Below are 26327 nucleotides of genomic sequence, written 5' to 3' on the forward strand. Positions count from 1 at the left end.
CAGGGCAACCTTACTTTTAAAAGCTATTTCAATACCAATAAAGATAAAGATATTGATGCAACTATATTTGTAACTTATGCATTTTAATTGGTAGTATTTCTATGAAATTGTCATTCCCAGGGAAAAAACCTGTAATATGCAGATCTGGAAGTTTGAAGACGATTTAGAAGGAGAAAGCCTAAGTTTGCCCTGAAACCATCTTCACTCAAAGGAAATTGTAAATATACCAATGCATTCCTTTCCTTTGATACCTTCATGAGGGACACCTGCTTCCACATGAATTCCACCTTTAATTCACATTCATTCCCTTTCCAGAAAACAACTACCATGGAGGAGCATGAAGCTGACCAGGAAATGAAAACGTTCAGTCTGCACAGGAAGTCACATTGGGAGATATCCTCCATGAAATGAGTCAGAAATGTCCCTTTGAAGAGTCCAAAAACAAATGTAGAAATGTAGGTTCCAGAAATAGGAATGCAGAAACATAAAAATACAAAGTTGAGCATAAGAGAATGAGAACAGACTGCCAGCAGCTTTCTCGCAGCTTAAGGACTATCTATTAATAATGGGTTCCTTTACTTTTCAACCAACTGATAACTCTGTAAGGCTGAAATGGTCATCTGCAAACTAAGAGTCAGCTTTTAGATAACCCTCTGACCACTCATGATCAGCAAATTGATGTGAACTGAGTTAACTTTTGAATGATGGGATGTGTGTGATTTTTGGTTGTGCATTGTCCCTTTCTCTTTTCAGCTCCACAAACCTGGCTGTCTAAGGGAGTGCAGAGGTCCTGCAAACAGCACCAGAAAGTGCCAAAGAGAAGCAATGCACTAATTAAACAGAAAAACCCCAGTAATAGAAATTGTAAAAAGCAATTTATAACTGAGTTATACTTGGAGATTGTAAAAATTATTTTCTTCATGACTAGTGCTTGCTTCTTTCTATAAAATGGGTAGTTCAGAAACCGCCGAACTTGCTGCAGTTTCAGAAGACTTCCCATAGTCTTGGCTACAGCTGATAAGCTTTTGTGCCACATAGAGAAGTTTTTTTCTTTTATTGCAATAAATCTTGCTTTTGATTGAATAGACTTTGGTGGTCTGTCCCTCATCATGGCACTATGACAGACTCTTAACCCCTGTAAGGAGAATATTTTCAATATCCCTGGTGGTACCCTGGTCAGTGCATTGCAACAGCCTCAGAGAAGTTGGGCAAATGTTCTAGGTCTGAGGCAGTGTCATGAAGAGGATTAGGTAGACCGCATCTGATCTCTAACCAATTTTCCCATCATTCCTAAGACTACAGGGTTCTCATGAGGCTGACCACAATCCACAGGACCCATGCAAAAGCTCTTCTTTCTTTCCCAAACACACACATGATAAACACAGCAAGGGATTCACATTCCTGGAGCCAAGGACTGAGACATCCTGCCACGCCTTCCCCATAAAGATGGACTCTGAAACTTCAAAGCAAAATAAACATTTCTTACCATGAGTAGTTTATGTCAGGAAATTTGACTGAAAAATATGTAACTACAACTTCCATATTCAGGAGAGAATTATATATCCAACAGTCTTTTGGTGTTGTTTGCCTGAGACTCTGTTTGCCCTTGATATCAGCTTCAACTCACAGACTAGGATCAGCACACATGGAAGACAATTCTGCTTGTAGAGTTGAACATGTAAGCTCCCCATGCCTAAAGAATAGATAAATTCCTGGTATTCTTGAAATTGTCACCCTGCAAAAGGTGCAATTCCTGGCACTGTGCAATTTTTAGTTCTTGGAAAATAACAAGAAAACCACATGGGAAAGTACAGTGAAGTATGGGTTTTGTCCATACTAGCCATGCAAAAACGTGTCTCTAGTACAAACAACTGGAAAGATTCCAAGTGGTGGTCCTGACCAAGTTCCATCTTGGTCAGTATTTAAAATTTTAATGAAAGTCTGCTTAAATTCAGTCAAAATGATGGAACTGCGTTTTTGGTGGATTTCAGGACTAACAGCAGCCACTGAGAGCTGCTTCCCCTAAACCTCTGGGTGAAAGGGCTGTTTCCCAAAGAAGCTAGAGCTAACAGGTACTAGAGTGACAACTCCAATGGCTTCATAAATACATCGAAAATATTAATTATGGAGTATTGTTGGTGGTGTAAACACACCTTGAAGTTCTGGTTGAATATTTTAAGAAATCCATCTTGACATGGTATTTTTAGTTAAAAGAATTTAATAATTTCTTCAGTCTCATAGCAGGTTATGGATCTGCTTAAATTATTTATTCTTGATTTAGTTTTGGCAACTCATATGATTCTAGATATTTACCCATTTCTTTTGGTTATTTTATTCTAGAGGAATAGAGATTTAAAGATGTTAAAATTTCCTAAAGTTTGATATTGAGAGGTGCTGCAGCGTTTAAGAGTACTTGGTGCTCTTGCTAAAAGACACATTTTAGGTGCCCAGAATTCAGATGGCTGCTACTGAACAAATGTTACTTTAGTCCTGGAGGATTTTATAACCTTTTCCAGCCTCTGTAAACACGGGGCACTCACACATATGTATACTTACTTGTGTGTGTATTTTACATGTGCAGATAAAATTATCATGCACATAAAATTAAAATAAATATTTTTAAGTTAAAATATTTTCTGATTGTTGAGTGGTGGTGCCAAATGCCTTTAATCCCAGTGCTTTGGAGGCAGAGGCAAACATATTTCTTTGAGTTTTAGGTCAGTCTAGCCTGAGACAGTGAATTCCAGGAACACCTGAACTGTCACACAGAGATTCCTGTCTCAAAAATATAAAACTAATAATTTTTCTGAATATTATTTATATATGACGTAATATTGCCCTTTCATATCTAAAGGGGAAATGGGTCTCCTCTCTCTTCATTGTGTTTAATTTGATTAAGAATATTTCCTGTCGCCGGGCACTCCCAGCACTTGGGAGGCAGAGGCAGGCGGATCTCTGTGAGTTCGAGGCCAGGCTAGACCGACAGCCTCCAAAACAATACAGAGAAACCCTGTGTCATGTCTGCTGCGCGGCCTGTGTCCGAGAACGTGAGGAGGGTGTCGGGTATTGAAAACACAGAGACTCGTTTAATGATATAAAGAAAACTTTAAACAGGCTCCAAAAAGGTTCAAGAAAAACTTCCTAAGAAAAGCTCCCACCAGAGAAGCTTCTGCTCTCTCCTCTACCCTGGCTGGTTCTGCTCGGACCCAGAGGTGGATGTGTGTGGGTTTTTGAAGGTGCGGTTAGTCTTTGGACAAGGTCGAGGTCAGGGCGGTTTCCGTGGGAAGGCCTTTCCCAGGAACTTATTGTATCGTTTTTAGTAAACATGTTTTTACTAAACATTGTCTTACAGCTGCCTACTCCCAGGCAGAAGGGGAAGTGGCCAGGAACTTATTGTATCGTTTTTAGTAAACATGTTTTTACTAAACATTGTCTTACAGCTGCCTACTCCCAGGCAGAAGGGGAAGTGGGTCTCTGCTCAAGGTCTGGTGTTCCCACAACCCTGTCTCGTAAAAAAAAAAAAAAAGAATATTTCCTGTCGTATCCATAGTGAATATGAGGACCAGACCGTGTCTCCTCTTATGGGCAATGCTGCCTGGCATAACTGCTCCATTTATTTCCTCTCCTCTTCTTCCCTTACTATCCATGGTTACAGTTAATTATCCACTTTACAGAATCCAGAATCACTTGGGAGTGGGCCTTTGGGCTTGCCTGTGGTCAGGTGTCCTGATGAATAACAGAGGTGGGAAGCCTCTCCTACTGTGGGTGGTGCCACTTCCCTGGGCTGAATGAAAAGAGAGCACTGGGCAGGAGCCTTTCCTGCTCTCTACTACTTGACTAAAGATGGATGGGTCCAGCTGTCCCAGGCTCTTTACTGTGACTTCCTGGCAGTGATGCCCAGCAGTGATGGACCATAAACTGGAACTCTGAGCCAAAAGAAACCCTTTCTTCATCGTGTTGCTCTTTGAAGTATTTCATCACAGCTGCGGAAAAAGAAAGGTGGACACTTGGCTTGTGAACTTGTCCTTGAAATAAAGCATCATCAGGCAACATCACTTCCTAGGGGGAAGGATTCCTGGAAAATGTCCTCACAACTTGTTTGCAAAAGAAAAAAAAAGATTATTTCCTATCTTGTTTATTTTTCAAGCATCCACCTCCTCATTTCATTGGTTTTTTGTGCTGATTTCTTTCTCAATCAGTTCAGCCCTGATTTTCATTCCCCCTTCTCATGGACTGTTTAGGGTTTGGTTTGGTCTTACTTTGGTGCCTCCTGGAGTTTCTTTTGTGGCCAAACAGTTGCCAGGAATCAAATATCTAGGAGGTTGTGGGGGGGGCAGGGTTTTGGAGTTTCTTTGTGTTCAGTTTTGGCCCTAGAGTCAGGGAGGCCAGAAGATCTGGAGTTTCCTTGTGTCAGAGTCTTAAATGTCTTTTCTGTAGCCTGTCATGGTTACTAAAGCAGGGCCTGAGTGAGAGTCTGGTCCCTTTATTTCTAAGTTATAAGAAGTAAAGCCCTTGAGTTTAGTTTACCCCTTTCTGTCATTATTACAGAGCAGTGTATTCTATGTAATCCCTGGCTTTTTCACCTCTGTCTCCAGGAATTCAGGAGAAAGTGTAAGACCTGCAGTTTATCCCCTGAGTGTTAAGCAGTAAACATCAGTAACTCAGATGTTCCTGCTCACTACTATATGTCAAACTAGGTAGCAATACAGCAAAACAGTTCCTGTCCTGCTTCCTCATTCATATAGTTCACTGTGGTCACCCAGAGCTATCACTTGTACCACAGTAATAGTCAGCTTCATCTTCAGGCTGGACGCTGGAGATGCTTAAGTAGCGATGAGCCCCAGAGCTGGAGCCAGAGAAACGATCAGGGATCCCATCTCCCTTGCTGTGGCCTCCATCACTCTTAAGATACATCATATACTTAGGAGCCTTGCCTGGATGTTGCTGGTACCAACCAATGGTGTAGGTGCTGTGCTGACTGCTCAAGGTGCAGGTGAGTTTCTCTGAACTTCCCAGCGAGGCAGAAGCAGAAGGTGACTGAGTCAGAGCAAGTTGGGAGAAAGACCCTGAAAATAGAGAAACACACTATGAACTGAGGTGAGAGAAGAGAATGTATCTGGATGTCAGATAGTTTCCCTCAACTGGGATCAGGGTTCAGATGACTCCTGACCTGTGCAATGAAGGAGGAAGCAGAGGAGAGGAAACCAGGCCATGGTGCAGACACCACTGAGCTCTACTGAGACAGACATGGTGTAGGTCTCTCTTATCCTTCAACAACTCTCAGAGAACTGACAGGATACTTCATGCAAATATTTTTGGTCAACCAAATCACTTCTTAGGTTAGTGTGTCCTCAAATGTCTGGGTATCACTTCCTGTCTGAGCCTGCCTAAGAGACCACAGTGGCCCCAGCTGATAGGACTGTTGAATCCTGAAGAGTCATAAAGACATAGATATTTGTGTTCTCAGCTCAGTGTCCAGATTCTTCAGAGGAACCTATAGTTCCACACTAAGCTGATTCAGGTCTACTTTGTCTGTGTACACATGACTTATCCCAGGCTGTGATCATCAAACATATTCTGATCAAGGTCAGATGGAATTTCCTGCTTTTTTTTTCCTTTTTTTATCATTTTTTATTTTAATTTTAAATAGCTTGTTTTACATGTCAATCCCAGTTCCCTCTCCCTCCCCTCTTCCTGCACTCCCCTTCCCCCCTCCCTCCCACCCTATTGCCAAATCCTTCCACATAGGGGATATCTAGTGTCTGTCATTTTACTCTTGGTAGGGTCAAGGCACTCCCCTAAGAGTCCAGGCTGAGAGAGCATCTCTCTTTGTGCTATAGGCACATGAAGACAGTTTGTATACCAGGGATAGACACTGATCCACAGCTCAGGGCCCCATAGGTTGCCCAGGCCTTCTCACTGACACTCACATTTGGGGGGTCCAGATCAGTCCCATGCTGGCCTCCCCACTGTCGGTCTGGGGTCCAAGAGCACTCCCCTGTTCAGATCAGCTGTCTCTGCTGGTTTTGCCAGCCCATTCTTTGCCAATTTGCTCATCACTCCTCTCTCTCTGTCACTGGGTTCCTTGGGTTCAGTTCAGTGATTAGTTGTGTGTTTGCCTCTGTTTCCATCAGTCACAGGATGAAGGCTCCCGGATGGTTATAGACATCAAGTTCATTGATCTAAAGGTATAACATCAATTGGCAAGCTAAGAATTTCCTGCTCTTGGTACAAAATGTAGACTTGAATTTCTGACAAGGTCCTCATCCAGGGACTCCTCCCATACAGACTAAGGAAACAGGTATATCCTCCATGTGCTGCTTGTCAGATTGCATAAGAAGTCTCCCCTTCCCATGTTTCCTCAGCAGACTGACCCATAGAGACATATTGTTGAATATTGGTGTCTAGGAAGAAAAATATTATACTGTACACATCTCTTAATACATTAGAAATATAAAACTTTAGAAAATTACAAGGCAAAAAATAAGAGAAATAGTACTAAGTAGAATGCAAAAGAAAGTTTGTCATCAATTAAATATCAATTAAGAAAGACTGTGTGCTTCCCAGGAAATGCATAAAATGCTGCCTATTACTTTTCTGACAGAGAAATCAAATCTAAATTTAAGGGAATGGATTTTCAGATACTGGGATAGTCATAAATTTATTTAAAAATTAATGAATCAAGATAGAAGAAGTCATTGTTCAGATTGGTCAAGAGTAAAAGGGACAACAAGTGGGACTTGTTGGATGATGCTTTAGTTTATACATGCTTAAGGAATCTGTACTACATGAACTTTCCTTTGTGAAACCCATCCCCTCCAGACTCAGAGAATTTGCAGAAGATATGGAAGGAGACAGATACTCATGTTCAAACTGAACATTAGAAAAGCAAAACAGCCAAGCCAGTAGCTCTTATCTCTACTAACCTGAAAAGGCAAACCTGTCTCCATGAATCCTCAAAATACAGTGAAGGCTGCACTACTCTCCACCAAGCTTCAGACTCCAATCCTGAGTTCCTGTCTCCTGCTGTCTTATATTCCTTTCTCAGTGCAGCTTCAATACTCCTGTCTCCACCTGCCTTTAATACCAAGTCCTGGGATTAAAAGCATGAGCTCAGTTACTGTTTAGACCGATTTACTCTCCTGTAACCCATGGTGGCCTTGAACTTACAGAGATCCTTCTTCCTCTGTCTCCTGAGTCCTGGAAATAAGGTGTGTGCCACCACCTTTGGGCTTCTATGTTTAGCTAGTATGGCTGTTGGAATTAAAGATGTGTGTAACCACTGCCTAGTTTTATATTTGTGGATAGCTTTACATTTTAATCGCTAGTGACTTTATTAAGTCATAAACAATATATCACTAGGTGTAGATAGCTCCAACAAAAGAGTATCTTCCAGACACATCGGGACCAATTCATATATGAATTTACAGAGACTATGAAAGCAAGAACAACACCAGCACAGGTTCAAACAAAATAAAAATTACAGCTCCAAGAAAGAGAAGTGGACCAAAATTCAAACATTATCCATAAAGTTACTGTATAGGTGATTTCTGGAAAAGGGAACATCAGTTTTTGCCACTGGAGTCCTACTGGTAATATCAACCAAACACTAGGGCAGGCCTCATGCCCAGGAGTAGCTGACCAACACAAAACAAATTCCATGTGGTGTGGCTGTGTTTATTTGCCTGCACTTTTTGTTTTGTTTTGGTATATTTTGCCTGAATGCTTTCCTTTTTTATTTTATCTATGTAGGCCAGTCAAGCCACATAGAGAGCTCTAGGACAGCTAGAACTACATTGTGAGAGGCTATCTTGAAAACAAAACAAAACACTGTATGTTCTTGTTAATTTTTGAGACATGGTTTCTCTATGTATGTCTGGCTTTCCTGAAAATCTCTGTAGACCAGGATGTCTTCGAATGTACAGAGATACACCTGCCTCTGCCTCCTGAATGCTGGGTTTAAAGGCATGTGCCACCACAGTCAGGCCAAGTTTTTTTTAAATAAAGTAATAAAACACTTTAAACAAAATGTACCCAGAAATGATGAAAAAGAAATGGGAGGGAAGAAGATGGCAATAAAGAGAAAGAAAGAAAGAAAGAAGGAAAGAAAGAAAGAAAGAAAGAAAGAAAGAAAGAAAGAAAGAAAGAAAGAAAAGTTACGTTTTATTTGTCTTTGGTAGAATCCATTCCTGGCAAAGTATATTTTCATTTCACCATATCGGGACATTTGCTGGCTAGACAGACAATGTGAGTTTACTGGGATCAACCACGGTGAAAGGAAATGAGCTGTATAAACACAATATCTGAACAAGAAGAGAAATATACATATAACAAATTCATCTTAAATTTGTATCAATAGATGAAACTCCACACCAATAAAAAGTATTCATTTCTATATCACATTGACTTATGCAAATTGTATGTATGTATGATTAGAGGACAATTTGCTCCCATGCTCACACATAAACAGCCGGAGATCTGTGAAGAAAACGCTTGTCCTAGAAGCTGCACTTCTGTGTCTTTTGATTGCAGTAGTATTTATATTAAAACAGGAAAGATATATTTATATTTTAAGACTGGCAATTGCTTACCATTAGAGTTTACTTTCAGTCATAAAACTAGAAATATGAGCCAATATTTCAACATCTTTGGATTTAAATTGTGAATCAAGATGAAAGAAATTTATGAAATTAAGAAATAATTTACAAATGATTGCTTGGTTTGTTGGTTCTCTGGGTTTATAGTAACAACATACAACAAACTGTGGGGACTAGCACAAGCAAAACATTTTATCTCATACTGATTTATGGAGGACATACTGACAAAATTAACATAATAAGCATCCCATGGCAGCACTTCCTTCCTCCTCTGTCCCTCTTGATTGTGAGCAATCTTTGGTGATGATTTGTTGCAGGTCAAAGCCCTATATGCGTATCAGTCTTCACATGGCAATCCATCACTACTTTGCTCTTTTCTCAAAGCTCTCTTATGAAGGCATAGAGGCGTCACTGTGCTTCAGCATGAGCTCACCTGAATAAAGACATCTGTAATAGTAATTACAATCTTATAAATAAGGTAACATACAATAATAATCACGTTTATCACATCAACAGATGTTCCTTAGGGGGAAATATTTTAACCTAATGTCAGAGGTGAAATTATTTCATATATATGTATATGTGTATATAGATGTACTTATATGTTCTTATATATTATTTATGTACTATTTCATAGCCTTTAAAAACTATACAATGTATATATATGTACTTATATGTTTTTATGTATTACTTATGAACTAATTCATAGCCTTTAAAAACTATACACTGTATTTGCATCTCCTTCAAATGAAAGATAATATATTAATGCTTAGAAAATATAAGTGAATAGTTACTTCACTTTGATGTAAACTGTAGAAAGAATATCATGGAGAATGCTTCTCTCCAGAGGCCTGTTGACTCTAGTTTTATAAACACATATATCTAAGGAAGGAATAAAATATGTGCATTCTCATTTTACATCTTATTCTCTATCAATATAGTTGAAAAATATCTCCCCTTATTTAGATCTAAGTAGATCACAAATGAAGTCAGATGCTTCCCTTTACCATTTTTGTCACTGGAGAGTTAACATTAGGTTTGAAATGTGCCTAATATTGAGACAACACTATGACAGAACAGGTCTTATACCAAGGCTCAGGTAAATGCATGTTGAAGTCTTGCTTCCCCATGTGAGTCTCACTGTGATTAGCATCACTGTAGGGTTGCATGCAGTTGTCTTCAGCTTTGTCCTCAGGCTTGTAACCCTAGAATTCCAGGGCAAAATTATGTTTAAGGTAAAAGTGACAGGAGACTGTGAGTGACTGTTAATTATTGGGTGAATAAGAGCACAGAGGCTTGGAGAGGGTACTCTGGGATCAGTGTGGAAAGAGAGGATCAGTAATAGCTGGAGAGCATCATTCCCCAGCATCACATCACCTCAGGAAGAGACCCTGAAAAGAAATAGCTGATAGGAAAGAGTCAAGAAATGAGTGTGATAATCCTGAAGGCAGTCTTCTTTAATGTCCGTGATGCCAAAAGAGATGGAGCACAGTTGGAATATGTGACAGGTATCCAGGTCATGCTGTAAATCTCCATAGATCCCCAGGACTCACAGATGCTTGTGCACTCTGTGGTTCTCGGGCGTTGGGGAAATGGTGATTCTGTGCATTATGAACCTTTTCCTATTACCACCACCACCTCATTACATCTCTGCAACCCAAGGACAATTCTGATGCCAGAGAGGCTTGGAAATACTTGAGAAAACACCTGCTGAGCTGTATGTAACCTCCTATTCTGGACAATTAATTGGTCCAGAAGATTAAATGTGAGTCAGGAGTCAGCTTCAGGTCTTGTCAATTACTGAGATGTACACAGTGCCCCCTGCGGGACTATGGATGCTTTTCTCAAGTGTGTTCAGAAATGAGTTTCCATTCTCCAGTTATAGGTTCCTTAGTTCCTCTTCAAAATTGCCATTAACTTTACATTTTTAAACAGCAAAATACTGTCATTTAAATTTTTATTTCTTGATTGTCTTCTTGTTGTATTTGATCGTTATTTCCCCTCTGATTCAAAAAATATCTGCAATTGTTCTTCAATAGGCTTGTATGCTTTTCAAGTAAAAATATTTTCTTACTAGATGTCCTGATCCAGCTTATTCTTTATGTGTGTGCATTGTATTTTACTCATTCACAGTGTAAGTTTTATTCTGTATGGTAATAAAAATGATGTATTCTGTTTTGAGTTTTGTGATTTCTCTAGAGTTCACTATCAGACATGAAATAATACTTGCTTTTGGTCAATTCACTTCTTTCCAGTACTGTAGTTTTACTTTTTATATTTTGTCTTTTTGGGAAATATGAAACACATCTTGATTTGGGAGTTTTTAGTTTCATATTTTATAGCCAATAAAAATGAATTTTACAGTTGGGCACTGGTGGCATATGCCTTTAATCCCAGCACATGGAAGTCAGATTCAGGTGGATCTCTGTGAGTTCAAGGCCAGCCTCGTCTACAGAGAGAGTTCCAGAACAGCCTCCAAAACAATACAGAGAAATCCTGTCTCAAAAATTAAAAAAATGTATTTTACATTAGTAAGCTATGGGGATATTTTTGTCACCAAGTGAAGCTCTAAACTTGGATAGATTTAATTAATCAAATGTTATTTAATGGAAGAGAATACTTGACTGAAGGTTTGACTGTGACATATTCTTACATCCTGAGAGTCTGTGTTACTCTGATTGGTTGCATGCTGTACTTTATTGAATAACAAAGGAAGAAAGAAAAAAGAAAGAGAGAATCATCAGTCTGGAGTTGTGGAGAACCAGACTAGTATGCATTAGGACCCGTGATTAAGACCCAGAGGTGAAAGATGAACGTTCCTTTGAAGTACTGAAAAATAAGTTTTAGATTTTTTTCATTTTTAAATTTATTTTATTGTAAATTATTTGTGTGTATATGCTAACACACAGGGAGAAGGACACAGAGGACAGAGAGATACAGAGACAGAGAGACAGAGAGAGAGAAGCCAGGAAGTCAGTGCCACTGGAGCTGAAATTACAGGCAGTGATGAGCTACCCTACGTGGGTACTTGGAATGACTTGAATCTACTGAAAGATCAGTATGTGTTCTCAACCAAGGAACCTTCTTTCAAGCTACCCAAACACTTAAAAATTTTGCTACTCACCCAAAATAATATTACTTCAAAGTATTTTGAGCCCAAAACCTGTGTTATATGAATGCATCTATTGTATTGTATAAATATGTTGCATCATGGTCATGATGAATATTCCTTTCATTCTGAAGCGCATTTTTATAAACTCTAGACTCCTTTAACTAGCAAATCAATTGATATAGCTATAATCTTTTTTCCTGAAATAGTTTATGTAGGAAAGTTACAGATCCCAACCTTTATTAAACTAGCCAAGAGTATAGTAAGTTCTCTAACTGTTTGACCAAGATTAAGCCAGGGAAACAGTAAGGAGGCAATAGGATTTAAAGACAAAAGGTTGTAATCATATCACACCTGCTGCAGACTAGAAGGTCTTTTTCAGTGTAGCACATGATCTTGTAAACCATCACACGAGATATTTCAATAGAGTTATCAAACTGTTTCTACATATCAGCATCATTTGTCAATAGTGAATGGGGCCCCTTTTGGTGTTGTAAACAGTTTATCAAAGAAATTATGTTGCCAATTGTTTATAGGCATGTTGCCATATTTTTTAATCCCAGCTATTTGGAGGCAGAGGCAAACAGATTTCTTTGAGCTCCAGATCAGCCTAGTCTGAGACACAGAGTTCCAGGAACATCTGAGCTATTGCACAGAGAATCTCTGTCTCAAAAAATAAAATTAATATTTTTAATATTACTTATACATATGATGTATTATCTTCCTTTCATATCCAAAGGGACAATAGGTCTTCCCTCTTCATTGTGATTAATTTGGCCAAGATTATTTCCTATCTTGTTTATTTTTCAAGGACCCCACTCTTCATTTCATTGGTTGGTTTTGCTGATTTCTTTCTCAATCAGTTCAGCCTTGATTTTCATTCTCTTCCCGTGGACTGTTTGGAGTTTGGTTTATTCTTACTATCCTAAGTTCCTCAGATGCGTAATTGTAGTATTTGAGATATATTCAGATGCAGGCTGTTAGGTTTCCGAGACATCTTAAAGGTATGGAAAGCACAAAATAGATAACAGCCTTGTAAGAAAAAAGGGGCCAGCCAAAGAAACACACCCTGAGCAGAGCCAAAGAAACACACTTTGGCCCTGCAACAAGAACCAATGAAATGTACCCTGACCCTGAACCCAGTGCCAAAGAAACACACTTTGTCACTGGAATCAGAGTCAGTGAAAGAAATATACCCTGGCCCTAAAATTAGAGCCAAAAGGCTAAAAAGGACCAGAGAAAGAAACACACTTTGGCCCTGAAACCAGAGCCAAATCTAACCCTAATCCTGTGCGTAAAACTAACCAATCCTTGAGCAGGAGCTCTAGCCAATCTAAGCTCAGCATTGAAATCTGACCAATCCCCACCTTGGAAGCCCTATATAAACCCTGTGTCTGTTCAGCTTGTGGCTGTTCACTACCCAGATGTCCTCTGCAACTCTGGCAGAGGGCAGCCACTCTCCTGGATTCTTCCCTCCCAGTAAACCCCTTCAATGAGCTTTGAGTGAAGACCTTCAGAAAAGACCCTAGGAAGAGAGAGCAAGCAGGGCTGTAACACTTATGCCCGGAGAAACCTTCCTCTGGCAGAGCTGAGTTGTTACATTGGGCTCCCCACTTGCTGGAGAGCAGAGCTGAACTGTAGCAACTGCACCTGGGAAACCTTCTCCTGCCAGAGCAAAACTGCTACACTGGGCAAATATCCCCACCTGGAAGACCCTCTCCTACCTGAGTAGAGCCAATACACTGGAAAGCCTTTCCCTGAGGCAAGGCTGTAAGCAGCTAAGCTTACTGAAACCTGTGGTAATCCTTGGCTCCTGACCTCCAGGATACCTTTCCATCTGAGCTATGTAACACTCAGGATTCTGTGACTGCAGAGTGACAGAATACCTGTCCCATCCTGATCCACCCAAAATGCCTACAAGCCTGACCTTCAACAGGGTTGAATGGCCAATGCCAAATAGTCCCTCTTAGAGGTGGTCACTTGAACTGCTTTAAGGAGTTTGGGGATTCTGATCTCTCTAAAGTGTTTCCATCTGACAAGATGCCCATGTAGAAGCACCGTTAATGAGAATGTCCCAGAGGAGGGTCAATCAGAAGGGCCATATTAGACTCTTACTGGTGTCAATGACCTAGAACATATCTCAGGAGATAATAGCCATACAATCTTGAGGAGAACATTAACACACAAAGTTAATGAAGAAAAACTTATTTTAACATCAACATTATATAAGGTTAAATGTAATGTTAACACATGTTAAATCCAACTGTATAACTGAATGGATTGTGTAGAGGGATAATGTAACTGCAATCAGTTTATTACATAAGGATAAGACACATGGAATTTATAAAAAGAAAAAAATCAGTTAAAACCAGCATGTCACTGACAGCTTAAAAGATAAATAGAAAGAGGGGTTTCCATAGGACTCGTCTGCAAAATGTCCAAAAATACTGCTTGAGTACTCTGAATAACTTTCCATTGAGTACAAGATGTGTCTTTGAGCCAGTTTCTGTTAGCATGAACAGACCATTGTAACCTTGGGAATTTATAAACATTAATCATCAAACATATAATTCCTAAATCCTACCTTCCATAAATCTTGCCCATACTTAAGTCCTTACCTTTTATTTCTTATGCTAAAGATAAAGTTAATAAACAAAACTCTAACCTAACCCAAAATATTCTAACCCCCATCTTTCCAAAAAACATATCCTTATATTTTATATCCACTTAAATATATTTTTCAAACATACTTTTTCTATTTTTAAACAAGAGTAGAACCTAAACTTTGTGTACTGCATGTTGTACCAATTTGAGACTACCTGTATATAGACATTTAACTATTAACACCCTTTTGTTACAATATGTTTTTGTTCCCTTCTGTTGTTCTTTTATGAAACAGGGTTTCTCTGTATATCACTGGCTGTACTGGAACTTTCTCTAAAGAGAAGGCTGGCACTGAACTCAGAAATCTACCAGTCTCTGCCTCCAGAGTGCTGGGATTTAAAGTGTGACCCACTACTATCATTTTTAGTTACAAGTTGTAGCTAGTGTTGGTATTTTACCGGTTTTGAAACAACATTCCCAAGAAAGTTTGCATTTCAGCTGGGGCTTCAAAGATAACTGTGACCTTGAAAAGGGAGCATGTTTTGTAAACAAGAACCAGGAAGTGGGTGAAGGGTTAAGTGTGCCAGACAACTGTGATTACATTTACCCATTTTCATTTTCACAGATAAATTTATTTTCATTAAAACAGTATCAATACCATGAGTTAAATGAGAGTAATCTCTGCAAAATGCTTTATCTGTTTGTGTTTCCTGAGTACATAATGCCTTTTTCCTGGGAATATTCTCCTTGTCACAGAGCCAGGACAGGGACTTTAAAGGAAACTTTCAGACAAACATGCTTAGGCCTAAGGTGGGAAAGCCACATTACATTTCCAGAGCCAGCTTTTCAAAGAAGCAACACAGCATATGAAAAATTTTCCTATATTATCAATATGAAAAACATATTTGTATCACTCAAAGACTAAACCCCATCCATAAGTCATTTCTATGTGTGTGAAGATTGGAACATTCAACCTGAAAATTTTAACAATATGTTTTCTCTTATAAGACATCAACTTGAGCCTAGCATAGTGGTGCATTCTTTTTCAAAAACTATTTTTAAGTTTTATTTATTTATTTTATGTGTCAATACCAGTTTCCCCTCTCTCCTTTACTCCCATTTGCTTCCCCACCTCCATTCTACCCTACCTTCCACTTCTCTGTCACCATTCAGAAGAGGTAAGGCTCCCATGGAAGTCAAACAGCATGGCATATTTAGTTGAGGAAGGAACAAGCTCTTCCCACTCGCATCAAGGCTGAACATGGCATCCCACCATAGGGAAGAGGTTCCAAAGAGCCAGAGCATGCATCAGGGACAGGTCTTTGTTGTGGGATCACCAGACCTTGAGCAGAGACCCACTTCCCCTTCTGCCTGGGAGTAGGCAGCTGTAAGACAATGTTTAGTAAAAACATGTTTACTAAAAACGATACAATAAGTTCCTGGCCACTTCCCCTTCTGCCTGGGAGTAGGCAGCTGTAAGACAATGTTTAGTAAAAACATGTTTACTAAAAATGATACAATAAGTTCCTGGGAAAGGCCTTCCCACAGAAACCGCCCTGACCTCGACCTTGTCCAAAGACTAATCGCACCTTAAAAACCCACACACACATCCACCTCTGGGTGAGAGCAGAACCAGCCAGGGTAGAGGAGAGAGCAGAAGCTTCTCTGGTGGGAGCCTTTCTTAGGAAGTTTTTCTTGAACCTTTTTGGAGCCTGTTTAAAGTTTTCTTTATATCATTGAACGAGTCTCTGTGTTTTCAATACCCGACACCCTCCGCACGTTCTCGGACACAGGCCGCGCAGCAGACGTGACACTTTGTCCCACTGCTTGGGGCCCCACAAGAGACTAAACTACAAAACTGTTACCCAGATGCTCAGATCAGTTCCCTGTTGACTCCATAGCTGTTGATCTAGGGTTCATGGGCTCCCACAACCTCAGGTCAGAACTCTATGAGTTTCCCTGTCATGATCTTGAACCACCACTTGCTCCTATAATCCTTCCTTCCTTTCTTCAACTAGGATCCCAGCTCTTGACCCAGTGCTTGTCTGTGGATCACTGCATCTGCTACCATTAGTTACAGGATGGAGGCTCTGTGACAACAATTATGGTAGTCACCAATCTGATTAGAAGGGAAGTTCAGTTCAGGCACCCTGTCCACTATGGCTAGGAGTGCTAGCTGGGGTCATCCTTGGGGGTTTTACTGGCACTAGGTTTCTACCTCAGTCCATAATGTCTCCCTCTATCAATATGTCTCTTTCGTTACTCTCCCCCTACATCCTACCCCCAACTTAACCATCCTGATCCCTCATGCTTCCATTCTCTAATCCCCTCACCTTTACCTCACCCCACTCCCATTTTACTGACAACATCTCAACCTTTTCTTTTTCCCAGGGAAATTTCTGTGTTCCTGTTAGGTTTCTCCTAGTTACTTAGCTTCTTTGGACTTGGGAATTGTATCTTGCTTATCCTCTACTTTAGATATAATATCTACTTATGAGTGAGTACATACTGTGTTTGTCTTCCTGGGTTTTAGTTACCTCACTCAGGAGGATTTATTTCTAGTTCCATCCATTTGCATTCACGGTGAATAGTACTCCATTGTGTAGAAATTTTCCTCATCCATTCTTCAGTTGAGGAGCATCTAGGTTGTTTCCAGATTCTGGCTGTTATGTATAATGCTGCTATGAAGATAATTGAACAACTGTACTTGTGGTATGATTGAGCATCCTTTGGGTTTATGCCCAAGAGTGGTATTGCTGCATCTTGAGGTAGGTTGTCTCTCAGTTTTATTAGAAACCACCATCCTTATTTCAAAAGCAGCTATACAAGTGAAGATGGAAGTTTCTCCCACCCTGGTCCCACAGTAGCTTTGCCCCTAATGAACACACAAAGACTTAGATTAAGTATAAAATATTTGGCCAAAAGTTTAGGCTTCTTATTGGCTAGCTCTGTCTTAATTATTAACCCATTTATATTAATCTATGTATTAAGCCTCGTGGATGTGGCTTACTTGTAATTCAGCATTTTACTCCTGAGGCAGCATGGTGCCTCTTCCAGGCCTCTCTCTACCTACCTCTCCCAAGCCTCCTCCTGGTCTAGTAGCCCTATCTATGCTTCCTGCCTGGCTACTGGCCAATCAGTGTTTTATTCATCAACAAATAAGAGAAACATATATACAGAAGGAACTCCCATTAGCAATGGAGTAGTGGCCCCCTACTCCACATCCTTTCACACAGGCTGTCGTTACCTGTTAACCTTGGCCAATCTGACGGGCGTAAGATAGTATCTCAGGATTCTGTTGGTTTGCATTTTCCTGCTAGCTAAGGATGCTGAACACTTCTTTTTTGTCGTTATTGATTTTGTTTGATTGTTTGTTTGTTTATTTGTTTTCCGAGACAGGGTGTCTCTGTGGTTTTGGAGGCTTGCCTGGAACTAGCTTTGGAAATCAGGATGGTCTCAAACTCACAGAGATCCCCCTGCATCTGCCTCACGTGTGCTGGGATTAAAGGCATGTGCCACCAATGCTTGGCCTGTTGAACACTTATTTAAGTGTATCTCAGTCATTTCTTCCATTGAAATTTCTCTGTTTATACCTATACCCCATTTTTAATGGCATTATTTGCCCTCACACAATTCCCACTCCACTCTCTAGGGAGGGTGAGGCCCTTCGTAGGGGATCTCCAAAGTCTGTCATATCATTCAGGGCAGGGCCTAGGCCCTCCCTCATGTTTCCAGGCTGAGAGAGCATCCCTCCATGTGGAATGGGCTCCCAACGTCCATTTGGATGCCAGAAATAAATACTGACCTAGTTCCCGAGGCCCCAAAGATTGCCAAGGCCTCCTCACTGACACCCACATTCAGGGCATCTCGGTGAGTCCCATCCTGGCCTCTCAGCCATCAGTCTGGGGTCCATGAGCTTACCTTTGTTCAGGTTAACTGTTTCTGTGGGTTTCACCCACACAGTCTTGAACCCTTCATTATGTGGTGAAGGGACTTTTCTTTTTTTTTTTTTTGGTCTATTTGAGGTTCTATAAGTTTCTTGCTCATTCATAGGTATATCCTTCTTTAGGTTGGGAAATTTTTCTTCTATGATCTTGTTGAATGTGTTTTCTGTTTCTTTGAGCTGGACTGCTATACCTTCTTCTGTACCTATTATTCTTAGGTTCGTTCTTTTCAGTGTCCCAGATGTCCTGCATATTTTGTGTTAAGGATTTGTTGCATTTAACTTTTCATTGGTTGATGAATCTATTTCCTCTAGTATATCTTCAACACCTGATATTCTCTCTTCCATCTCCTATATTCTATTAGTTATGTGTAGTTCCTGACCATTTACACAGATTTTTCCATTTCCAGAATTCCTTCAGTTTGTGTTTTCTTTATTTCCTCTGTTTTAGTTTTCAAGTCTTGAACTGTTTGAACTGTTTCTCTCACAAATTTGATTGATTTTTCTTGGCTTTCCTTGTTTTCTTTAAGAGAGTGGTTGTTTTCTTGTATTTTTTTGTCTTTTCCTCCATTTCTTCCATTTTTGTTTGTTTTCTTTACCTCCATTTCTTTAAGGGAGTTTCTCATTTCCTCTTTGAGGTCTTATATCATCTTCATAAAGTTATTTTATTTATTTACTCTTTATTTTAAATGCCTATATTTTTATTTTTTATTATTTTATTATTTTTATTTAGGTTAGAAACAATCTTGTTTCACATGTCAATCCCAGTTCCCTCTCCCTCCCCTCCTCTCCCACCCTTGCCACCAGGTCCCCCAGTCTCCCACCCAATCTCCACTTGGATCCCCAAGGGGGGTAAGGCCCTCCATGCTGGATCTCCAGTAACTGTCATTTCATCCAGGGCAGGGCCTAGGCCCTCTCCCAAGAGTCCTGGCTCAGAGAGCCTCCCATAATATGGCATGGGCACTCAAAGTCAATTTGTATGCCAGGGATAAATACTACCCAAGGCCCCACAGATTACCTAGCCCTCCTCACTGACACCCACATTCAGGGGGTCTGGGTCAGTCCCATGCTTTCCACACAGCAATCAATCTGGAGTCCAAGAGCTCCCCCTTGTTCAGGTCAACTGTTTCTGTGAGTTAAACCAGCCCAGTCTTAACTCCTTTGCCCATCAGTCTCTCTTTCTGACACTGGATTCCAGGAGTTCAGTTTAGTGTTTAGCTGTGGGTATCTCCCTCTGCTTTCATCAGTCACTGGATGAAGGTTCTCTTTCCTAGACTCTCTGGCAGTGGGATTGTATGCTGCCACTCCCCTGATTCATGTCTAAAATCCATAAATGAGTGAGTACATATCATGTTTCTCTTTTTGTGACTGGGTTACCTCATTGAGTATGGTTTCTTCCAGCGCCATCCATTTGCCTGCAAGTTTCAAAATTACATTGTTTTTTTTTTTCCGCTGAATAGTGCTCCATTGTGTAAATGTACCACATTTTCTCCACTCACTCTTCAGTTGAGGGGCATCTAGATTGCTTCCAGGTTCTGGCTATTACAGAAAAAATGCTTCTTTGAGCAAGCAAAGTTATTTTTAAGGTCATTTTTTTCTGCTTCATCTGCATTTGGTTGTTCAGGCCTTGCTGGTGTAGGACCCCTAGTCTCTGGTGGTGCCATTTTATTCTTTTTATTGTTGAATGTGTGCTTATACTGTCTTCTACCCATCTCTTCCTTCGATGGGTGCAGGTAGGGTCTTTGTTTCAGGGGGTCTCTTTTCCTACAATTCATGTAGGCGGGGCCTGTTACTTAGGTGGTTAATATTCCTCACCCAGTTAGTGCATGACTCCAATGATGGTAGCTCCAATGCTGGATGATTTGGGGTGTGTGAACAGGGTGTCCCAGGTCTGGGCTTTTTCTTTCAGTGGGGGTGGTGTCAAGTCTCCAGGGGCGGCAGATGTATCAGTTTTCAAATATCTATTTGCATATTTATTTAGTGAATTAATGTCTGTGTGTGCATTTTTACTGCCACAGCATGAGTTTTCTCCTACTTTGTGTGGAGAAAACCATGAATAAATAGCTCCTTAGAAATGAAAGTCTATGTCACTGGTTCTCAATTTTCCTAATGATGTGATCCTTTAATACAGATCCTCATTATTTTGCTACTGATATGAATGATAATATAGATATCTGATATTCAGAATATCTGATATGTGACCCCATCCAGTGTGTGTCCTGAACCACAGGTTAGGAAACACTAATCTACAAAAAGATGATGTAAAAGTGTGACTCACAGGAGGAAATAACTCTGCCCTCAAAAAAAGTGCTTAGTAGTCACAGTCTATAGGTTATACTGAAGTATCTGGAGACTCTCAGATGAGAACACAAATATCTGTCTCTTTGTGAATGCTCAGGATTCAACAGGCCCTTGGGGTCACAGTGGCCCTTGGGCAGGCTCGCAGGAAGTGACACCTAGATTTTTGATGGCACACATACGTAGGAACTGATTCTTTTGCAAGGGTTTCATCACTCTTTTCTGTATACCATTGGCTTTGACTTTATTTTAGCCATTCTTTGGTATTCTTGACAGTCAAATACTGATGCTAATTACCTTGGAAGAAGGTCTTTTTTAAAGAAAACTGTAAGGTCCCGCTTCTGACTCACACATGCAGGATCCTTATACACCTTGAATTATAAAAGGTATTCATGTAATACAGGCTACAAAATGTGGTTCAAGTTATTAACTTTTCTTGATTCCTCCATTTATTGTTTCCTACCACCATGAACAGGAAAAGAATTTTCTGACTCCCAGTCTGTGCATTATACACCAGGAGTAAGTTTATTAAGGTTTCCCACTGAAAACTACAGGCCTGTTCTTTGGTGTTTTATGCTTCACAAAATATTCAACACTGAGTTTCTAATAATAAGGTAATTTCTACAAATTCCCACAGTCATAGGCAGATGATATTGAAGAAAAGGCATCTTCTGCAAACTGCACTTTGGTGCCCTTGCTTATAGAACTAAAATATAGAAAGATGAGAGATATATTTATGACTTAAGAATGATTGTTTTAGCCGGGCGGTGGTGGCACACGCCTTTAATCCCAGCACTGGGGAGGCAGAGGCAGGCAGATCTCTGTGAGTTCGAGGCCAGGCTGGACCGATAGCCTCCAAAACAATACAGACAAACCCTGTCTCGGAAAAACCAAAAAAAAAAAAAAAAAGAATGATTGTTTTACATTCAGACTTTAGTTACAGCCATTGAAAGACCCTGGCCCAGTCTAAACGGGCAGCTGAGGCTTATGGAAAATTCCGTTTCCCCCACAGCTGAATAGTCATTGTTATCAGAAGGGAGCTCAGCTCAAGGTCCTCATGGCTGAATAGTCATTGCTATCAGAAGGGAACTCTGCCCAGGGAAACAGGTGTCTGCATAGCCAGCCCAGCAGGGTTGAGCAAGCACAGAGACCAATTGTTCTTCAGATAGGGCCAAGGCCGAAACTTGAGTTCCAAGAAAAACCTCTATTTGCCCGCGCTCTGAGCCCTAGCCTCATTTAAATTGCCCAATCAGGGTCCTGTTACTAGGCTTCTCGCTTCTGTATTGCGCTTTTTGCTATAAAAGAACCCCTGAGTCCCCAGCTCGGCGCGCTCAGCCCCCCGAGACTGAGATGCCCGGGTACCCGTGTGTAAATAAAGCCTCTTGCTGTTGCATCCAAGCTCGTGGTCTCGTTGTTCCTTGGGTTCGGGTCTCCCTCCCGTGAAAGTACCCCGTCTGGGGTCTTTCATTTGGTGCGTTGGCCGGGAATCTTGAGACCCCCGCCCAGGGACCACCGACCCACTTCTGGGAGGTAAGAATTGTCCGGACTCAATTTCTGTTGTCTGCTGTCTGTCTATGCCTGTTATTTTCTCGCGCCTGCGTCTGTAGTATACAGCTGTATACATCTGTATCTGGCGGCACAGAGGAGGAACTGACGAGTTCGTACTCCCGACCGCAGCTCCAGGAGACATCCTGGTAGCGTCTGGAGTCCTTAGGGACTCATCTGGGTTTGGGGTAGATGTCTAGGAATCTGCCCCGTCTGTATCTGGAGTCCTTTGGGACTCGTCTGTTTGGGGTAGATGTCTAGGAATCTGCCCCGTCTGTTTGGGGAAGTCCCGCTGACAGAGGGATTTTCCATCCTGGTAGGGGACGAGGACGGGAGGCCCCCGTCCCCGAGCCCAACTGAATTTTTGCTTTTGACTTTACGTCAAAGCCGGGCAGCGAAAATCTGTTTGTTTTTGTTTCTTATTTGTTCGTCCGTCTTAGTCATCGCTCTCGAGAAGATGGGCCAGACAGTTACCACTCCGCTCAGTCTGACCCTTTCACATTGGCAACAGGTTCAGGAGTATGCTCATAACCGGTCTGTCGATGTGCGCAAGAAGGAATGGATCACCTTTTGCTCTTCCGAGTGGTCAGCTTTTAATGTTGGCTGGCCCCGAGATGGCACCTTTAACTCTCAAATTATCTTCCAGGTGAAAGAGAAAGTAATGGATCCTGGGCCCCACGGCCGTCCGGACCAAGTACCCTACATAGTCACCTGGGAAGCGTTAGTTCATAACCCTCCTACCTGGGTGCGCCCCTTTGTGCACCCCGGAGGGCCCCCCTCCTCCTCTTCCCTGACCCCCGCCAATTCCAACCCATCCGCACCCCCCTTCCGCCCCCTCTGACCCCCTCCCCGCATCCTCAGTCCTCCCATTCTGGCCTGTACCCCACCGTAACTAAGCAGAAAGAGAAAAGAGGAGACCCCAAAGTCCTCCCTCCAGAAGATGGTCTCCTGTTGGATCTACTGACGGAGGAACCCCCACCGTACCAGGCTCCTCCGGCAGGTCAACCGGCAGCAGCAGCAGCAGCAGCAGCAGCAGCAGCAGCCGAGGCCCAACCTTCGCCTCCTACCGACCCGGAGCCCTCACCTCTAGACTGCGAGGCCGCAGGGAGCAGCCCGCTCGGAGCAGCCCGCTCCAGATTCCACTGCCCTGCCCCTCCGGACGGGCCATGATGGCCAATTACAGTACTGGCCGTTTTCTGCCTCTGATCTTTATAACTGGAAAAATAATAACCCCTCCTTTTCAGCAGACCCTGTGAGACTTACTGATCTATTGGAGTCGGTTCTCACTACCCATCAGCCCACCTGGGACGATTGCCAACAGCTTTTACAGGTCCTCCTCACTTCGGAGGAAAAACAGCGGGTCCTTCTTGAAGCCCGGAAGAATGTTCCTGGGGCAAATGGACAACCTACGCAGCTTCCAAATGAAATTGATGCTGCTTTCCCCCTTGACCGCCCAGACTGGGACTTCACCACTGAGGCAGATAGGACCCATCTACGTCTTTATCGCCAGTTGCTTGTAGCAGGTCTCCGAGAGGCAGGTAGGCGCCCTACAAATTTGGCCCAGGTAAGACAGATAGTTCAGAAGGCAGAGGAATCGCCAGCCGCATTTTTAGAAAGACTTAAGGAAGCTTACAGAATGTATACCCCATATGACCCTGAGGACCCCGGGCAAGCTACTAGCCTGACCATGTCCTTCATTTGGCAGTCGGCCGCTGACATTAGCAACAAATTGCAGCGGCTAGAGAATTTACAGAGTTATACTCTACCAGATGTATTAAAAGAGGCGGAGCGCATCTTTAACAAGAGAGAAACACAGGAAGAGAGGGAAGAGAGATGGAGAAAAGAGGACCAAGAAAGGGCAGAACGTCAGAGACAGGAAATGGAAGAGAGGGAGATAGAGAGGGACAAGAAGCGTAATAGAGAAATGACTAAACTGTTGGCCACAGTAGTCGCAGAGCAGAGACAGGATAGGCAGAGAGAGGGACAAAGGGGGCCTCGCCTAGAAAGAGACCAATGTGCATACTGCAAGGGGAAAGGACATTGGACAAGAGAGTGTCCCAAGAAACAAAGAAGGACATTTCAAAGGCCCAAACCCCGTTCTCAGACCTCCGACCTCCTGAGCCTCGAAGATTAGGGAGGTCAGGGCCAGGAGCCCCCCTGAGCCCCGGATAACCATACCAGTAGGGGGGCGCCCGGTTACCTTCCTGGTCGACACGGGGGCTCAACACTCTGTTCTAAATCAGTCACCCGGCCCCCTGAGCCGCCAAACTGCCTGGGTACAAGGGGCCACCGGCGGGAAACAATATCGATGGACCACGGACCGCCAGCTCCACCTAGCGACCGGTAAGGTGATGCACTCCTTTTTACATGTTCCTGACTGTCCATACCCCCTCCTGGGTCGAGACCTCCTAACGAAGTTAAAGGCTCAAGTACATTTCGAGAAAGCCAACATAAGAGTCACGGGGCCAGAAGGGGCCCCACTCACGGTGCTGACCATAGCCTTAGAAGAGGAATATAGAATACATGAGCCCAAGGATGACTCTTTTAAGGTCAAGGACCGCTGGCTGACCGACTTTCCCCAGTCCTGGGCAGAGACTGGAGGAATGGGACTAGCCCTCCAACAGGCTCCCATCATAGTTCATTTAAAGGCATCTGCTCTCCCGGCCTCAATTAAACAATATCCCATGTCCCGGGAGGCCCGCGATGGGATCAAACCTCACATTAGGAGACTACTGGAGCAGGGCATTCTAACCCCCTGCCGGTCCCCCTGGAACACTCCCCTGTTGCCAGTCAAGAAGCCCGGAACCAATGACTATAGGCCGGTCCAGGACCTCCGGGAAGTCAATAAGCGGGTGGAGGACATACACCCCACGGTCCCCAATCCCTATAACCTCCTGAGTGGACTGCCACCTGATTATGTTTGGTACTCAGTCCTGGATTTAAAGGATGCCTTCTTCTGCCTGCGGTTACACAAAGACAGTCAGCCACTGTTTGCCTTTGAATGGCAGGATGCAGACCTGGGAATCTCGGGACAACTTACATGGACTAGGTTGCCCCAAGGGTTCAAAAATAGCCCCACCCTCTTTGATGAGGCCTTGCATCAGGACTTGGCTGGATTTAGAGTCCACCACCCTGAGGTCATCCTCTTACAATATGTGGATGACATCCTGATAGCCACCAAAACAGAGGAGGAATGCCTTAGGGGAACAGAAGCTCTCTTAAAGACTTTAGGAGACTTGGGGTATAGGGCCTCTGCCAAGAAGGCCCAAATCTGCCAGACCCAGGTCACCTACTTGGGGTACAAAATCCAGGATGGAAAACGTTGGCTAACAGAAGCCCTCAAACAGGCCATCCTTGACATCCCTCCTCCCAAGACCCCCCGAAAACTGCGGGAATTCTTGGGAACGGCGGGTTTCTGTAGGCTATGGATCCCCGGGTTTGCGGAAATGGCAGCACCCCTGTACCCCCTCACCAAAACGGGGGCTGTCTTTGACTGGGGGGAGAGCCAGGAAAAAGCCTTCATGGACATCAAGAAGGCCCTGCTTTGCTCCCCAGCTCTGGGGTTACCTGATCTGACTAAACCCTTTGACCTATTCATGGCTGAGCAAGAGGGTTATGCGAAAGGGGTCCTAACTCAAAAACTTGGACCCTGGAGACGACCGGTCGCCTACCTATCTAAGAGATTAGACCCCATAGCGTCAGGATGGCCCCCATGCCTCCGCATGATCGCCGCCACCACAGTTCTCATAAAGGACTCTCACAAATTGACTTTGGGGCAGCCTTTGACTATCTATGCCCCCCATGCTATGGAGGTGGTCATCAGGCAGCCACCGGGCTGCTGGCTCACCAATGCCAGGATGACTCATTACCAGACTCTGTTGCTGGACAAGGACCGAATTCACTTCGGGGCTCCGGTGACCCTAAACCCCGCCTCGCTACTTCCCCTTCCCGGGGAAGCAGAGACTCATGACTGCTTGCAGGTCCTGGCTGAGGTCCATGGGACGAGAGCTGACCTCATGGATCAACCCCTTCCCAACCCCGACCATGTCTGGTTCACGGACGGAAGCAGCTTTGTACATCAAGGGGAGCGGAAAGCCGGTGCTGCAGTGACAACTGAGTCAGAAACAATTTGGGCCGAGGCCCTGCCGCCAGGAACATTGGCCCAACGAGCAGAACTGATCGCCTTAACACAGGCCCTGAGACTGGCAGAAGGTAAGAAACTCACTGTCTA

General features: G+C 42.7%; 2 protein-coding genes across 12 annotated transcripts in view; both read right to left on the reverse strand.

The window, feature by feature from the left end:
- LOC101839749 (Ig lambda-1 chain V region S43) overlaps positions 1 to 26327 on the reverse strand; it is a 612967-nt gene that overhangs the window by 269785 nt on the left and 316855 nt on the right. The gene's annotated exons all lie outside the window — the stretch shown is intronic.
- Positions 1 to 26327, reverse strand: part of LOC101841371 (Ig lambda-3 chain C region) — a 388037-nt gene that overhangs the window by 266307 nt on the left and 95403 nt on the right. Inside the window, exons 1-2 of one of the 2 annotated variants that reach the window (XM_040751121.1) lie at positions 5171 to 5231; positions 4760 to 5066 (exon numbers count right to left, since the gene is read on the reverse strand). The exons of the other annotated variant lie outside the window; for it this stretch is intronic. Of the exons in view, the coding sequence (XP_040607055.1) occupies positions 4760 to 5066; positions 5171 to 5213 (350 nt within the window). The 5' untranslated portion in view covers positions 5214 to 5231. Of the gene's footprint in view, positions 1 to 4759; positions 5067 to 5170; positions 5232 to 26327 lie in introns of those variants that run through there. 2 annotated transcript variants of the gene reach the window in all.

Source organism: Mesocricetus auratus, unplaced genomic scaffold, assembly GCF_017639785.1.
Source record: "Mesocricetus auratus isolate SY011 unplaced genomic scaffold, BCM_Maur_2.0 Super-Scaffold_100008, whole genome shotgun sequence".
NCBI classification, from domain to species: Eukaryota; Metazoa; Chordata; class Mammalia; order Rodentia; family Cricetidae; genus Mesocricetus; species Mesocricetus auratus.